This window comes from Lemur catta, chromosome 23 (genome assembly GCF_020740605.2).
Source record: "Lemur catta isolate mLemCat1 chromosome 23, mLemCat1.pri, whole genome shotgun sequence".
NCBI lineage: Eukaryota > Metazoa > Chordata > Mammalia > Primates > Lemuridae > Lemur > Lemur catta.
In genome coordinates, this window is record NC_059150.1 from 21,173,467 (window position 1) to 21,190,195 (window position 16,729).

Below are 16,729 nucleotides of genomic sequence, written 5' to 3' on the forward strand. Positions count from 1 at the left end.
ACATGGAGAGCACTTTTAATAAAAAACAGCATACATTAGCGCATTTGTAGGGGGTGTCTCACGATCACATGAATTTGGAAGTGTTAAGTTTTGATACCATGAGCATCCTCGATGCCACATGATAAACTTAAAATTCCAGGATAGTTTTCCTATCATCAAATCTGTAAATTGATTTTATTATCCCCTTCTGTTTCCAAAATAATCAGAGATGGAGCCAATAGAGAATAATGATGTGGGCCATGGGTTCTGGTGTGGACTGCCCGGATTTGAATCTCAATGCCACCTCTTACCAGCTGTACTGCCTTGGGAACCGAACTTCTCTGTGCCTGGCTTTCCTCCTCTGTAATGTAGCAATGCCGCTAACAATCTTTTATTTCATAGAATTGGGCTGAGCATTAAGATGATACACATGAAATACTTAGCATGGTTTCTGCTACAAAGCAAGTATTCAAGTACCGTTGGCTGTTGTTATTGGGTGGATCTATAGTCACTGTTTTCTTTAACACCAAATGGTGTCTGTATCCAAGACTTATCTTAAGCGGTTTATATTTACTCTAAGAAAGCATTGTATTTTGGCAGGATGGAGGAAAAAATATACACTCAAAATTTAGGATACTGTGTATTAGAGATCTAGTTCTCCTGCAAATTGTGCGTGTAGCAGATGCTCTGAGTGACTTGCCAATATTTCTCAGACTTTTTAGTGTGCTCTGGCCTACTTCCAAATCCAATATCTGCATTTCTGTCTGAGAGGTTTTTTCTAGAACAGGAGAAGGCTGTTCTGCTAAGGAATTAATACCCATCAGGAGCAGCTTTTAGCCCCTGAAGGAACAAGCTCCAGGCGTCCACTGTGGGAGCAGGCTTAAAAGCATGCCCTTTATTGGCCTAGTCCCTTTCCTGTATCATTTCTCTTTTTCCTGTTAGCATCCTGTGCATTTCTCAAATAAACAGCTTGCTCTAGAGGTTTTTTGGGAGAACTCAGATGAAGATGCCCCATGCATTATTTACTCTTTCATTGTCTCAGCTTCCTTACATAAAATGAGATTAATGGGATCATAATCCAAATTATGAGCTGCTGTGAATGACTGTGGAGGTGACATACCATAGAAATTTGAGGAGCCATTTTTCATGTCGGCTGTTTTTTTTTTTTTTCCCAGAATATCTACAATAACTTTCCCAGTTTAAAGAATGAGCATTTACATTGCAATTCCATTCAAATCCTAGGATATCAGTTCTCTATTCTTAGAACTCTAAGCCCTGTAGGGAAAATAGAAACTGTAGTATGGATTTTTTTCAAGGTGGATAATACAAGGACATGGATGAAAAGGCAATGTGAAAGAAAATCTAGTAATTTCTTAATGAATGGACAGAAATGGTCTTACCTGCCTGTTTTATTCACCCAGTTCCTTGCATACAGTAGCTGCTCAGTATTTATTCAGTGCCTTAGATTGGCAATGATGAAGCGTTTTGCTGCCATAATATTTATATTTTAAATAAATGTGACCAAATTGATGTTACAGTTATTTTTACTGACCTTCCCAATATATCACTAGTGTTGAGTCTGACTTTCTGTGACCACAGCAGGAAGGAACATATGAAGTGCTGAGTCTCTTCATCTCCTAAATACTTTAATTTAAGCATGGCCTAAGCCAGCAGTGTCCTGAGCTAGCAAGTCCACTGAGGTAATTTTTTTTTTGTTTTCTGAATAGTGACATTCAGTAATCCATTATCAACTGTGAAATATGTGCAAATGATGCCATTCTTCCATGTTATTAGCACTTTATTATGAAGTGTTTGAACCTATTTTCAGGAGATTTGGATTGTTACCAGTGGTATTTCCTCTAGTAAGACTCTTGCCTAGAGGAGGGATGTTGCTTGACTATTGTTTTACCTTTTGCCAAACACATCTATTCATTCAGTCACCCATTCAGTAAACATTTGCTGAGTTTCTGCTCTTGCCCATGTTCTGTGCTACTTACTTAATGGACACAAAGCACATTTTAATTAATAATTAGAACAGAGAAGTGCCAAGGATTAGTCTATGAGAAAGGAGAGTGAAGATAGGGTGATGAGGTGATGAGAACTCTGTTTAGACAAGTCTCTAAGCTCAGTCTCCTATAATTAAGGGAACAATAAAAAGACACAGTATCTATTATCATATTGTCTTAAATGTATATCTAGTCCTTACCAAAAGAGCCTCCAGTTCTGATTTACACCATTTTTAGTGTAGGATTGGTGGTAACAACAACTAAACAAAAGATAAGCGTTACAATGCAACTTAAAAATAATAAACTTCTTTTGCTCGTATGTGAAATACCAAAAGAATGTATCATGTTGGTGCAAAGGAAATTGCACTGAATCTGCTGACATAAATATTGCTGTTGACTTTGGATCTCCCTTTTGGATGGCTCATGAATGATAAACGTTTCACATTTGCGCTTTCTCAAGAAATGTCTGAGATTAGATAGTATGTCCCTGGTGCTAGCTCCCCTGCCCTCTGTCTGGAAAGGGTCTGCTTTATCAGTGGAATTAAGAATGGATTTTGGATTTTTTCACATAACAGTTTTTATCTGAAGTGTGCAGAACAGTCTGTCTGTTACTTGTCCTTACCATGGTATTCAAGGACCACCCACTTGAGCCTTAGCCAATCTTTCTAGTTATCTTCCATCACTTGCCTTTACACTGTAGTCAAATACAATTTTGTGCGCCCTCCTTCCCCCAACCACGTTCTCTTACCACATTCTTTCAAGCTGTTCTTTCTCTCTAGAATGTCCTTCCTTGAAGTCTGACTTATACCTGTCCCCCAACATTCAGCTCAAATGGCAAGACTTTCATCAAGCCTTGTCAGATTTTTTTTTTCCTCTAAAATGCTCTCTTTTCCCTCTGGCTTTCTACTAGATTTTTCTGCATCTCCCTTTTGGATTAATTTCTCCCTTGTATCATTTTTATTTTTGTACATATTTTCTCTCCCTATTTAACTATAGACCAGATTTTGTCACTCGTATATGCCACAGTGCATGAGAAGAGCTATAGAAATATTTGTGAATACAAAATTAATGTATTTATTCTAGTATAGATATCTAGGGAAGCAGGCAGAAGAATTGGTTTAGTTAGCCTATAGTGGATATACTGGCACAGAATACTAATGAATTCATGATTTAAAATGCTAAGAGAGTGGCAGTTTTTTTTTCTCTTGTGGTTTCCTTTCTAAGTACTTTACTGTGACATATTAGGGCACTTTCACTAAACAGAGACAATGAGTCAACTCATTTGCATAATTCATATAAATGATTCAAATGTTTTAGGTTGCCTCTGATCCAGGTAAAGCATGTTGAAAAGAATTAACTGAAAGGAACATAAAGTTTTATTAAAAACAGAAGAGAAGATTGTTTTATGCTTCTAAATTTCCATTTGTATAGAAGCTAAAAACCCTGGATCTTATTTTTGAGAAGCAATATGAATTTTCCATTTAAGCAGCTATATCTATGTATAGAGTATTTGAATATAACCACAGAAACTCTTGGGCCAAATTTTGTCCTCTGCTTCTTAAGGGAAACTCCCTATACAGTCATTAAATAATTGTTAGCACCCAATGGGTTTAGGTGATACAAAATGTTTTTATTAGTCTAGGATTATCAATGTGATCATATAATTTAACACATCCCCTGGGGTATGTTTCCATTAAGCAAATTTAGATAAACTGTCTTTGGAAAATTTCCCAAGTAGAGAAGGGAATGTACCCAACCACATGATTATCTTGAGATTCTGAGACTAGCAGAAATATTTTAGTTTTGGATAGTTATGTTAGTTGCCAGAGCCTACTAATGAATTTTCTACAAGTAAGGATATTTGAGAAATCATACTCAAGTGGCATAAGCTTGTTTAGGAATCATAATTAAATCAACCTCAAGTTTACAAAAGACCACACAAGAAGATTATTATACTGGCCTCCTGTTATTCTCACCTGGTGACTCTTTTGAAAGAGCCTGTAGACTACACTAGGTGTGTTATTTAAATAGTCTGACTATTAGGTGTGGCATTAATTTAATGTTTTGGGTCAATGAAATGTTTCATGGTGGATTTTTCCTGGAAAATTTTCCAGTTTACTGGCCTGCCAATATCAAACTATCAACCAAATGAAATGTTTCCTTTATAAAAAAAGATATTTGTACAGTTAGGTCACAAATACACTTGGGTATATATAAATGTATATATGTATATGTGTGTGAACATATATGTAAATAGAATTTATTTTATGCTTTGAATACATTTCTGTTCTTATCATCACATTTCTCCAAATGCACAATGCCCAATACATTGATATCTAAATCTAGCTGGCATTACTATGTCTTTGTATCTGGTACAATGCCTAGCTCACAGTAGGTTCTTAATATTTGATTGAGACTATCATATTCTTTAATTTGTAAAGAATGGTATACTGTTTAAGAGCAAATACTTTGAAAAGAGCTGGATATCTATTTGAATTCAAGATGCATGACTTAATACCTATTTAACCTTGGAGAAATTACTTCACCTCCCTAAATTTGAGGAAAATGGGGAAAAATAATGGCTGCTTAACATTGTCATGATTAAATGGGATGTTGGTAAAATTGCTTAGTTTCTGGCACATGGATAGGTTAATTAAATTAGTTATTCTCTTAAGTATATGTAAATTGTACATTGTATTTATACTTTCTTTTAATGAAGATACATGAAGTTTTTTTGTTTTTTATCTTTTTTACGTTGGACATATTTGCTATTTTATAAAACAACTCTTTTGAGAGAGAAATAAAAACCAACTCTATCAATCAAATTTTAATTCAGTTTATAACAGGTCAGGTTTCACCTTTAATATTAGGAGGAATTCTCACTGGCTTAATATAAGAAGGTTAATTCCTCACTAATACTCCACGTTCCATGGGGTTTGACAGGATATTCTGCTTTCCTCAGTCTCTGAGGCAGTCAAGCTAATGGAGGCTCCACCATAATTTAGAACATTCAGCCTCCTGTCACTGTAGTGGGAAAACAACCTGAAGAATGTGCATTGAATAAATAAAAAGAAGGGATTTGTGTTACTTCTTTCTCATCCCAGAAGTGCCACATTTCACTCCCTTTATAACTCATTGACCAGAACTATTATCATGGCCTAATGGTATGTGGGCGCTGGCTCATAATGGCTCTTGGAGAGAGAATTATGTGATTCTCTTCCTAACTTTGTGTTCAGTGACATCACATTGGGAGCTAGAAATCAGCCATAATGGTAGTATTTATACCAAGGAAATTGAAAAATGCCAAAAATCAGGTCTTTCATTTTTGAGAGGAGTTTATCAACAACACCCCACTGACCTGACCCCTCATAACTGAAAGGGTACTTAGAAATGTAGGATGGCAAACAAATGTTGGAGAATGTTACTGTTTTCTATGCTATGGGGTCCAAATCTACCCAGAGATATGCTATCCTAAAATACTATGCATAGACTGAGGTACTATAGGAAAAGCATTGAACTTGGAATAATTGACATTTAACTTGCTGTCTAAACCAAGGTAACTAATCAGTTTTTTGAGCTTCTTTTTCTTTATGGTGCTATAAAATTATCTTTGTACGTAGTAGGATTATTTTAGCTAACGTGTGAACATACTTAGCATAGTACATCTAGAAAAAAATCAATGAATTCTTGATGAATCTGACATTAGCTGGTCTTAGGAGAATCTAAGGAAAAGCATCAACACCAGGCAGCTGGATAGCTGTAATATCATTTATTAAATGCCTATTGAGTAACTTTCTGCAGGTGATGAATATGACATAGTTAGTGCCCTGAAGGGACTTTCAATATAGGCAGGTATGTAATAGACCTTCTCTCTTAAACTAAGAAGTAGATCCATCTGCAGTAGAGCTGACCAGAAAGATCTGAGCTGAGATCTCAAAGGAGCAACTATTAATAATTTTCCACTGGAGCTCTCCATGGTGCTTGTTCTGTGGTACTTCAGCCTGGTCCGCTTCTTCATTCCTGGTAGTCTTACTCTTACTCCAATTCAGAGACTTAGACTCTGGGCCACTCTGCTCCTCCTTTTTTTTTTTTTTTTTTTTTTTTACAACCTTGTAGGTCAAGGCTAACTTACTTGCAATCTGAGGATGCCAGTATAAATCTAGTATGACCACATCTTTGCCAAACCCTGACTGTCTCACCTCTGATCACACTGCAGCAGCCTGTGTCTTCCTGACTCATCTTTCACAACTTGGTGAAGATGATACTCCTCACTCAGAGTGGTAATGCAGCTCATTATGGACTTTTAAAACTTGTATAATTAAATTGACTACTTGAAACACAACTCTCAGAATTTCTAGCACATATAAACCCTGTCCAGTGTCTGGTGTCTAGAAATTTTCTGGTTATGTGCTCTGAGCCAGTATGCTGCTCCTAGATTTCCCTCTTAACTGCAGAAACCATGAGGTTAGTTAGCTCTATGCAAGAGTGATACTTTAAGATGTTCTGTGGTGGAGAGATGCTTTTTGGAGTCACATTCTAATTTTAATGTAAGTCACAGGTTGAATCTACATGATATAAAAGACCAAGTAGAGCAATATTAGGATGATAATTTTGGCCTCATTAATTTTATTACATATATAGAAAATGATGCTAAGATAACTAAAATCATTTGGAAGGGAAAGAAAGGGGAAGAAATGTGGCTGGGCTGCCTCCCTGCTTGACTCAGTTGCAGAACTAGCTGAATTGTTTTTGCCCCTCCAAGACTTTCCCATCATTCGGTTCTCCTCCAGCTCTAACAGATTCACAGCTTTTGAGAATTCAAAGCCTTCTCCCAACATTTCTGCAGTTTCCTGAATGCTTACTTTGTTATGGCTTTCTTGCCCCCTGGTTATTTCTGTGTTGATTCTAACCTTTTGTACTTTGATGCAGGGCAAAACTCAGCCCCTTCAAAACTGCACAGGAAATCCATCAACAACTAGCATTTTGTGAGTTTAGTAGATTTACCTGTAGATATGGGGGCTGTGTCTGGAAGACACAGCTTGTGTCTCCCTGCCTTTTTACCTTCCTATTACATTTCTCTGCTTCTGTCCTCTGTGTAGTCTCAGGGGTTCCATATTACTCTCCTTCTATTGTGCAGAGCTGTTCAACATATTTCAACTTTTACCCTTAAACGAACATAGTCGAATTTATTGAAATCATCATGAGAAATTTGTGGGGAAGCTGTAGAGTTTGGTTTCTGGACCCTCACTGAGTTCCCAGCCCAACTCTGCCACCTGCTTTATTTGTTACTCTGAGCAAGTTACTTAACCTCTCTGAACTGTGAAATGAAGATAATAATAGTACTCTCTCATAGAGACTGTCATGAGGATTTAAAGTGATAATTTATGTAACAGAGTAAGCCTAATACATAGTATGCATTTTGTAGATGTTAATATTTCTTTCTCCTCTTTCTTCTATTTACTTATTGATTTTACCATTATTATGCATAGAATCTTTTTGTTCCTATTATTCTAATATTTTAAAAACGGGGCTCAAATAAGAAACAGACTAAAGTAATAGTTTAATAGATATCAAACTATTGGCACTTTCTCACGAAGAAATTTAATGAGACGTTTAGTGTTCCTAAAATACTGTTCAAGTATTATAATCTTTAAGAGAATGACTAAAGATTAATAAATGCATGAATTAATATCAGAGGTCATTTTAAACTAAATTAGCTTAAATTTTTTCTTTTTATTACATATTGAAACAATAATTTTGTTTCATTTGGTATGTTCTTTGTTCCCATTACTCTGGTTAATCCAAAGTTGTATAAAAACAGACTCACGTGGAGATACCTTTTAATTGAAAACCATTTTATGCAGACATCTCTACTGTTTACAGTATAATATAGAAACATGAAACTAAGATATTTTGTTATTTAACTGATTACTTATTCATATTTTAGCATTGCTCAGAGAAGAGTAAGCCTACATTCTTACTTCCCCATGCTTTGTTAATGAATGTGGTATTTTAAGGGTCAAAGTTAATTTATTTTATAATAATTTTATGTAATTTATAAGGGGCTCCCTATTCATTGAATCTGCTTTATTTTTAATATATTATTTAGCAACAGAATATAATATATATTCAAACACTTGCATAATTTCTAACATTTTCACTCAAATGTTATTAAATAAGTACTACTTTTTTTTAAAGGAAACTTTGTCAGTTGATTTATGAGCAGAACTTGGCAAGATGATTAGCTCTTGGCAGCAGTCATTTGGCAAATTATGTGTCATATTTGCCCTGGCAACCTCAGCAGCTTTTTTATCATAAGGGACTTTCTGAGCAGCAAGGCCACTAATGGTAATACATAGTGTCAGTGAATAAATCTGAGCATTTTGATTGACTTACGTGAAATTAGTAGGTGATAGTATCTTCAATAAAGCTCTGCATTATCTAAAGAAGTTGATGTGAAACTCAGTAAGGTTTTATATAACTCTGTAGGAAATCCCTGATTTAAAATTGGGTCATGATCTATAGTTTCCTTTTTAATCATATGGAATTTATAACACATTTTCCTTTAGAAATAATGGAATATGTGGTGGTACTGAGATCCCTAAACTTGCATATACAATCTTTTGTAACCCATATGCAAATAAAAATCACAATTAGCAGCATCATTTATGCCAAGAATATAGCAATACTGTTTTTGGGATGATGTGTTTTTTCTTTTTCCCTCCACTTCATTTTCCTTACCTTTGAGTTCTTGCAGATTCTGCTCAATGAGGAAGAAAGTTGGTAGCAACAGGGATGTAGCTTTTCATTATTCCTCTCCACATTGCCAAATAACAAGGAGCCACAGGGAATACTGTGTAGTTTAAAGAGCTCTGGAGGTGGCCCATCTTTAACCATGGTGTAACTTTATCTGGCTGTTCACTAGATTTTTATACATATATTTATATGTGTGTGTGTGTGTGTGTGTGTGTGTGTGTGTGTATTTCTAGGGCATTCTATTATTGCTATGATACTCCTTCTCAGTGTTGAGAGTAGCTGAGATTCATCCTGGTGTTATATAATTTTTTTTCTCTCCCATCTCCTACTTCTACTTAAATGCTAGTATTATTGCGGGAATCTTATTTTGAGACAGACTCTTGGTGTTCAAGGTAGTAAAATAATGTTGAACTCTTGTTCATAAGTCTTTGGTGGTTTTGAAATGCATATTCCTATTCTCCAATGATCAGAGATTCTGATTCAGTAAATCTGGGCTGGAGCTCAGGAGTCTGCTTTTTTAACAAACACTGAGTTACCTTTTTTTTTATTTCTTTTTTTTTATTTCAGAGTATTAGAGGGATACAAATATTTAGGTTACATATATTGCCTTTGTCCCACCCAAGTCAGAGCTTCAAGAGTGTCCATGCCCCAGATGGTGTGCACCGCACCCATTAGGTGTGAATTTACCCATCCCTTCTTCCTACCTCCCACCTGTCTGACACCCTATGAATGTTACCTCTCATGTGTGTACATTAGAGAACACTGAGTTACCTTTGCTAGAACACTGCTGAGCTGAGGACGCCAGTTGGCTGAAACCTGGAAAGTGGTCAACTCATTTGTTTATCCTGGCTCTAATGTCCTAGAGGCAACGAAAAAGGAAATATTTTCCAAAATTGAACCTGGATGTTATGTATGGGAGAAGATTTAGTCTTCATTCATTTATTTCATCGATATTTGCTGAACATTTACCATGTTACAACAGTGAACAAAACAAAGATCCATGCCCTCGTGGAACTTTTACAGATTTACTTAAAGGTCATTCACTAGTGACAAAACACGTATTTTACCATTAGGTATGAAATATAGTACTGAATTGTATTTTAGAGCAGTCCTCATGGGACACATACTACAAAACTGACATTTAAAATGTGGAATCACGGTTAAGTTTAGAACATCCAGATCAGAGCATCAATTATGGGATATCAGTTCTAATTAAGCATTCTGCAGTTTACCGTACTGGTTATGGTTTAGTGTGACCAGCATCCTGGATCAGCTGCTGACTGGGTTTGTCATTAAACATTTTCAGACTTCTAGCAGTGGCAGGCACTCTGTGCGCATCACTGGCCTCAGTACTATTGATTTCCGAGCTGGCTTTTCCCGAAACCCCACCCTGGACTTCAAAAAAACAGTCAGCAGACCAGTGCAAGGTTTGTATGTGCATATTACTTACATTGGCATGATACATATCCAAGTACAGAATATTTCTCTGACTATGATTTTATAATTTTGTAGTGTTCAATAAAATTGAGAATCATAGCATCTTTACCTTAAATGCGATTGCTTTCTTGGCCTAGTCACTATTTCTCAAAGTATAGTCCCAAGACCAGTAATATCAAAGTCACTCAAGGTGCTTATTCAAAATTAAGATTCCTGGCTAGGTGCGGAGACTCACACCTGTAATCCCAGCACTCTGAGAGGCTGAGGCAGGAGATAATGCTTGAGGCCAAGAGTTCAAGACCAGCTCAGGCAACATAGTGAGACCTTGTCTCTACAAAAACATTAGCTGGTTATGGCTGGAGTCTGGTAGTCCTAGCTACTCAGGTGGCTGAGAAGGGAGGATCCCTTGAGCCCAGGAATTTGAGGCTGCAGTGAGCTATAGATTGTACACTATACTCCAGCCTGGTGACAGAGCGAGAATCTGCCTAGAAAAAAAATTAGATTATTGGGCCCCACTTCACATCTCCTGAATTAGAACCACAGAAGCTAGAGCCCAGGAATGTGTACTTTAGCAAGCACCTCAACTGATTCTTACACTTACTAAATTTTGAGAACTACTAACCTAGATATTGAGGCTTTTTTCTTACTAAAATTGATAAATTGCCTTGTCAAGTTGAAGTTTGTGTATATAGCTAAAAAGTTAAACACACCATGTATATTCCAAGATAAAATTGTTGTTGATTTTTAAATTTGTTCTTTCTCTCATTTTAGTCATTCATTAAGATTTACAGTTTTATAGCTAAAAAGAAAGCTCACACTGTAACTCTTAAAAACTTTTTTCCTGGTTATTCATTTATTTTTATTGCTGCAGTTTCTAGAATGATACAAAATAGTGAATCTTTAAAATTATTCATGTAATCAAACATCAAATAACAAAATATTCACAATTTTAAGTTTTTACATATAAACACAGTTGAAATACTATAAAAATAATTACCTAGGATTTCCTAAGTTTCTCTGGTCATGCACAAACTATCTTTTAGGTAGAAACAATTCTACAACTGGTCCACAATTTGTAGGACACGCTACAGTACTCATCCTTATGGTACTCATATGTTGTTTTAATGAAATACTTATGTGATATATAACCTCAACTGCATGTTTCTTGTAAATGATAACAAAATCTTTCTCTCATAGGAATACCTACCTATGTGCTGCTGAATACTTCGGGAATTTCCATTCCAGCTAGAGTAGATCGTCTTGAACTTCTGAGTATCTCAGGGAGTTCTCTTAAGACCATTCCTGTTAAGTATTACCCAGATCGAAAACCTTATGGCATATGGAATATTTCTGACTTTATACCACCAAATGAAGCTTTCTTTCTCAAAGTAACAGGCTATGATAAAGATGATTACCTCTTCCAGAGAGTATCAAGTGTTTCCTTTTCTAGTATTGTCCCAGGTGAGACATCATTTTATTCATCACTGGAATATTGATAGTTTAAGGGGGTGATATGGTTCCATAGGGACATAAGGGACTATAAAATAAAAAATAATATTGTCACATTGTTACTGTGTCACCAAATTAATGGGCATTTGCACTTAGGTAACAGTTTTTCTTAACCATTTATTAGCACATCCAAAGTTTCATGTTAAATCTCACTGATGGTAGATCTGAGAATTTTGATTACTTTAATCAACGTAAGAACTGGAACTGGGAAATTCTGGTACCCTTCCTTCTCCTAAAAATGTCTGGCACATATTTTTGATTAAATTATATGAAGCAGCTAAATGTTTATATATTGTTGTCAGAAACCTTTTACTCCATGGGAAGTTTATTTTAAACTGGTGATCACTGTATTTATTTGGTTATTTATTAATAGTTAATAGGTAAACTAGTTACTTATATATTTGCTGTTATGTGGAGATGAGATCACAGATCAGAGATTATTTGGAGGCGTCAAGCGGCATTTCAAGTAATCTATACTTGAACTATGACTGAACTCTGACACAAACTTTAGAATTGTAGCTTAAACCATGACAGAGATATAGAAGGATTGCTTTTAAAATTGTACTATTGGGTGGAAGGACACAATTTATCATTTATATATAAGGGAGTGATTTGGGAAATTTAGGAGTAACTTCATAGGTATGGTTTAATAGTTGTAGAATGGTAAGAATAGAGCCAACCTCAATATTTCCTCATATCAAATATTCAAAGTTAACAGTTGGCTTAGCCCCTAAATTGAATGCCAAAAATCTAATGGATTCCTAAAAACCATTTTTTACCATTCCTTTTGGAAAAACTACCCTATGTTTTTGATTCTAAGATATGTGCATTCTTACATTTTTGAAATAAAATATGTTCTACAACTAATGATATATTGTGTTAATAACTTATTTGGGTAGTGTTTTTCTTACCTTGGGTAGTACAAAAAATACGGTGTCTTAAAATCAACAAAGTCTTAGGTTCAATCAATACCATAGTAAGTTATCTGTGGAGACACCCAGAAATGAATCAGCTTTGAACAAATAAAGATAGTTAACTTTTAGGGATTTGGATTAATTGGAACACAGTGAGCTTACTGGGATAATTTAGGTATGAAGCTTTTGAATGGATTAACAAGAAATACCCAACATCATTGTGACCTTCTTGCCTGTGTTTTTTTTCCTAGATGCTCCCAAAGTTACAATGCCCGAGAAAACCCCAGGATACTACCTGCAGCCAGGCCGAATTCTCTGCTCTGTTGAGAGTCTTTTGCCCTTTACTTTGAGCTTTGCCAGAGATGGAGTTACACTTGGAGTAGACCAGTATTTTAAGTGTGTAATTGTTTCTATCAGTAATAATTTTAGCTTTAAACATGTAAATACAAATAGATACCTATTTTAATGCACTTTTTCACTGGAAATTCTCATTTATTTCATAGCCTGAAATATAGCAGTGAAGAAAACAGATACAGATCTGTGCCCTTGTGGAGCTTATATTGTAATGGAAGGAGAAAGAAAACAGATGACAAATATAATAAATGCTAGAATACTTTCAAATATTGACTCAGGTTTTATAGAATCTGAATTTGATATCATTTGAGAGTCTCTTGTTAAGACAAAGAGTGCAGAATTCGGAATACAACGTTAGTTACCAAACCTTGGAAGGGAACCTTGCAAATAAGAGGGCATGAAGCTTTAGCTTCGCTGGCTTCAGGGTAAACATGTCTCTGAATCTGATTTAGAGTATTACGGTAAGTGAATCTGATAAGTGCCATGGCAAAAAGTAGAGCAGGTTAATTGGGATGAATAATACTGGTAGGTAGAGTGCATGTGGTTTTGGCCAATTTGTGATTTTAAAATTCAAGGTAGGGCCGGGCGCGGTGGCTCACGCCTGTAATCCTAGCACTCTGGGAGGCCGAGGCGGGTGGATTGTTTGAGCTCAGGAGTTCAAGACCAGCCTGAGCAAGAGCGAGACCCCGTCTCTACTAAAAATATAAAGAAATTATCTGGCCAACTAAAATATATCTAGAAAAAAATTAACCAGGCATAGTGGCTCATGCCTGTAGTCCCAGCTACTGGGGAGGCTGAGACAGTAGGATCGCTTAAGCCTGGGAGTTTGTGGTTGCTGTGAGCTAGGCTGACACCACGGCACTCACTCTAGCCCGGGCAACACAGGGACACTCTGTCTCAAAAAAAAAAAAAAAAAAAAATTCAAGGTAAAGGGCATATGAGCAACCTGAAGAGGGTAAAAGAGATGGTCATCTAGATATCCCAGGAGGAGCATTTACATACCAGAAAGAGCAAGTGCAAATGCAAGAAGGCCAGAGTGGACTGGGCATGTGGGAAAGGAAGACGGGAAGGAGGCCAGTATGGCTGGAGCCCAGTGAGCCAGGAGGGGAAGGGTAATAGGTAAGATCAGAGAGGGGCAGTTTGTGCTGCAGGAGGGGAGACAGGTGGACCAGAGCGTATGTGGCCCCTGCTTATAACAATCAACAGAAGTGGGCTAGAGGGCACCAACTTGTCTTTGTGAAGTTGGGTGACTTTTAAAAAGACTTTTAAAAATAAATACAGATAATCTAATGATAAAAATTGAGTAGAGCTTGAAGACTAGAGGAAAACAAGTTTTGGAAAATGTTGCCTTTAACTTACTATGAAACAAACTACATTTTGGGAAAAATGCTAGGAATTACTTTACCAATCCTTTACACTGTTAATTCAATATTAACATAAGTTCCATAAGATGTTAAATATTTGACAGTCTTAACTTATGCAATCTCTTTATGAGGGATCATTTTAAGCAAAAATTTATGGCAGGAATGTTTATCATAACTTTAGAAAATTTTTCCATTCTTTAAAGATTGAACTGTAGTATTTCCTGCTTCTTACATAGTATATCTTAATGATTTACTTAGCTGCATATTTAATAACCAGCAACATAACTGGCCAGGATATCAATCAAATAATGAAGTTTCATAACTGACAGATGATATCAAATAATTCTGCTTTATGTTTAAATAGTAATATTTTTCAAAGACATTTAAGATTCTTTATGAACATTAATTCATTAGTTTCACACAGTTTCTGGGAGTTAAGCCACAGAATTCTTTTCTTCATTTTCCCAGCTCTGTGGCCCAGAGAAGTGACATGCTTTGCTGACATGTATTAAGCTCTTTGGATATGAGAGTTTAGATACAAAATCAGGCATGGGTGATGATAGGCTGATGCTCTAGCCCTGGTTCACGCACATGTCTCTGCCCTAGATTTCCTAATAATATGAAACATGTGACTTAATGTTTGTTTGTGTCAGTCACTTTGGTCACCAGGGGATGTAAGAGAGAATTGGTTTGCGTATTAGCAGCAGGGCACATTCCTATGTGACATGTTCTTTTCCCTATTCCAAAGTCCATCCCTTTAAGTCTTTTAATTTAATTTTATTTTTAATTATTATGGGTACATAATAGCTGTAAATCTTTATAGGGTACATATGATGTTTTGATATAGGCATACAATATGAATTAATGAAATTCATCACCTTAGGCATTTAACATTTCTTTGGGTTAGGAAAATTCCAATTCCACTCTTTTAGTTATTTTAAAGTGTACCCTAACTTGATGATTATAGTCACTTTGTTGTGCTATCAAATATTGTTCATTGTATCTAACTATATATTTTTGTACCCATTAACCAGCCTCACTTTATGCCCCCCTCCCCGCTACCCTTCCCAGCCTTTGGTAACCATCATTCTGCTCTGCCTCCATGAGATCAATTGTAAAACTTTTTTTTATTGTGGCCATATAGTGCTTAATGTCAACTGAGAAGGCTACATGAAAAAGAGAATTATTTTCATGTAATATTTTATAAACAAGAGAGGAAAAAGTGTAACTGTAGAGAATATTCTTTAAGTGACTAGTAAACTAGTTATATGCCTTTGAACAAATCATTTGTCCCTTTTGTATCTCAACTTTCTCATTTTTAAAAAGAGGTATTTGAGACTAGGAGAATTGTCACTTTCTGTTCTAAAATTTCCATGAATCTAAGTTTTTAATGAATCCTAATATATGCTCATCTCTGAAGTAGGCACTGTAGAAAATACCAAAGATGTATATATTCCAAATTCCTACCTTTCTGGAATTTACCAGTGCCTCCTAGAAAATGACATTTACAAACTTATGCTTAGTGTACTACTGTTAAGCATTCCAGATACAGCTGAAGTGATCGGTACAGTATAGAGTCAAATGTTAGTCTGTTCCCCGCCCCCACCCGAGTGTGACTATAAGAATTATTGGCACATAGTGTGTACAGCACTGAAAGGAAACAACCTGAACTGAAGTGAATATTCTCAGCTTTTACAATATATGGAACAATGACTTTGCTTAGTTTCTCACTTTCCTGATGACAGGAACTTATACCTTAATTTTTTCTAACAAACCCCCACCTAGGTCAGTGCTAAATACAAATTAAGAGCTCAGTCAATTCTTCATGGTTTTTTGATGACTAATATGGTGTGTTTGGATGGGAAACTCAAGTGGAAGATGTCTTGACCACAATGGGCTTTTCACCTTATCTGTATCTTGAATTTTTAAAAGATTATGAATAGCTACAGATGGTACAAGAAAAAAATGATAAAAATATTTATGACATTTCAACCATATTTTAAAACAGGATAATGCCTATTTTTGTACATGATTGGATGCTTTTAAACAAGGATTAAGTATCTATTACTAAGACATTTCCAGAAAATGAGAAATAAGTTGAACAGTGTTAGAGGACAAAGAATATTCATTAAATGAATGAATACATAATATAGCAGAGGGATTTTTTTAACCTAAATGATAAAGTTTAACTATGAAACTGATCAATTATTTTCTTTTCTCATTGTATATATAGGTTGAAGCAGATATGGTGTATAGCCCCAATGTGGAGCTTGTATAAAAGAAAGTTAAGGAGACTTTATTATTTTAGAATCAAAAAGTAGATTTCCTGCCTTCAAACTTACAGATGATTACCTGCCTTGGTCAAGATCCCCACTGACATGACCATAAGACTGGAAAAAATAGGGAAAGG

The 16,729-nt window shown here is 35.7% G+C and overlaps 1 protein-coding gene across 1 annotated transcript in view; it reads left to right on the forward strand.

Annotated features, from left to right (window-relative positions):
• The window catches only part of HMCN1 (hemicentin 1), a 404,331-nt gene that overhangs the window by 151,032 nt on the left and 236,570 nt on the right, over positions 1–16,729 (forward strand). Inside the window, exons 7-9 of the mRNA XM_045536051.1 lie at positions 10,048–10,168; positions 11,376–11,639; positions 12,853–12,997. Of these exons, the coding sequence (XP_045392007.1) occupies positions 10,048–10,168; positions 11,376–11,639; positions 12,853–12,997 (530 nt within the window). The remainder of the gene's footprint in view (positions 1–10,047; positions 10,169–11,375; positions 11,640–12,852; positions 12,998–16,729) is intronic.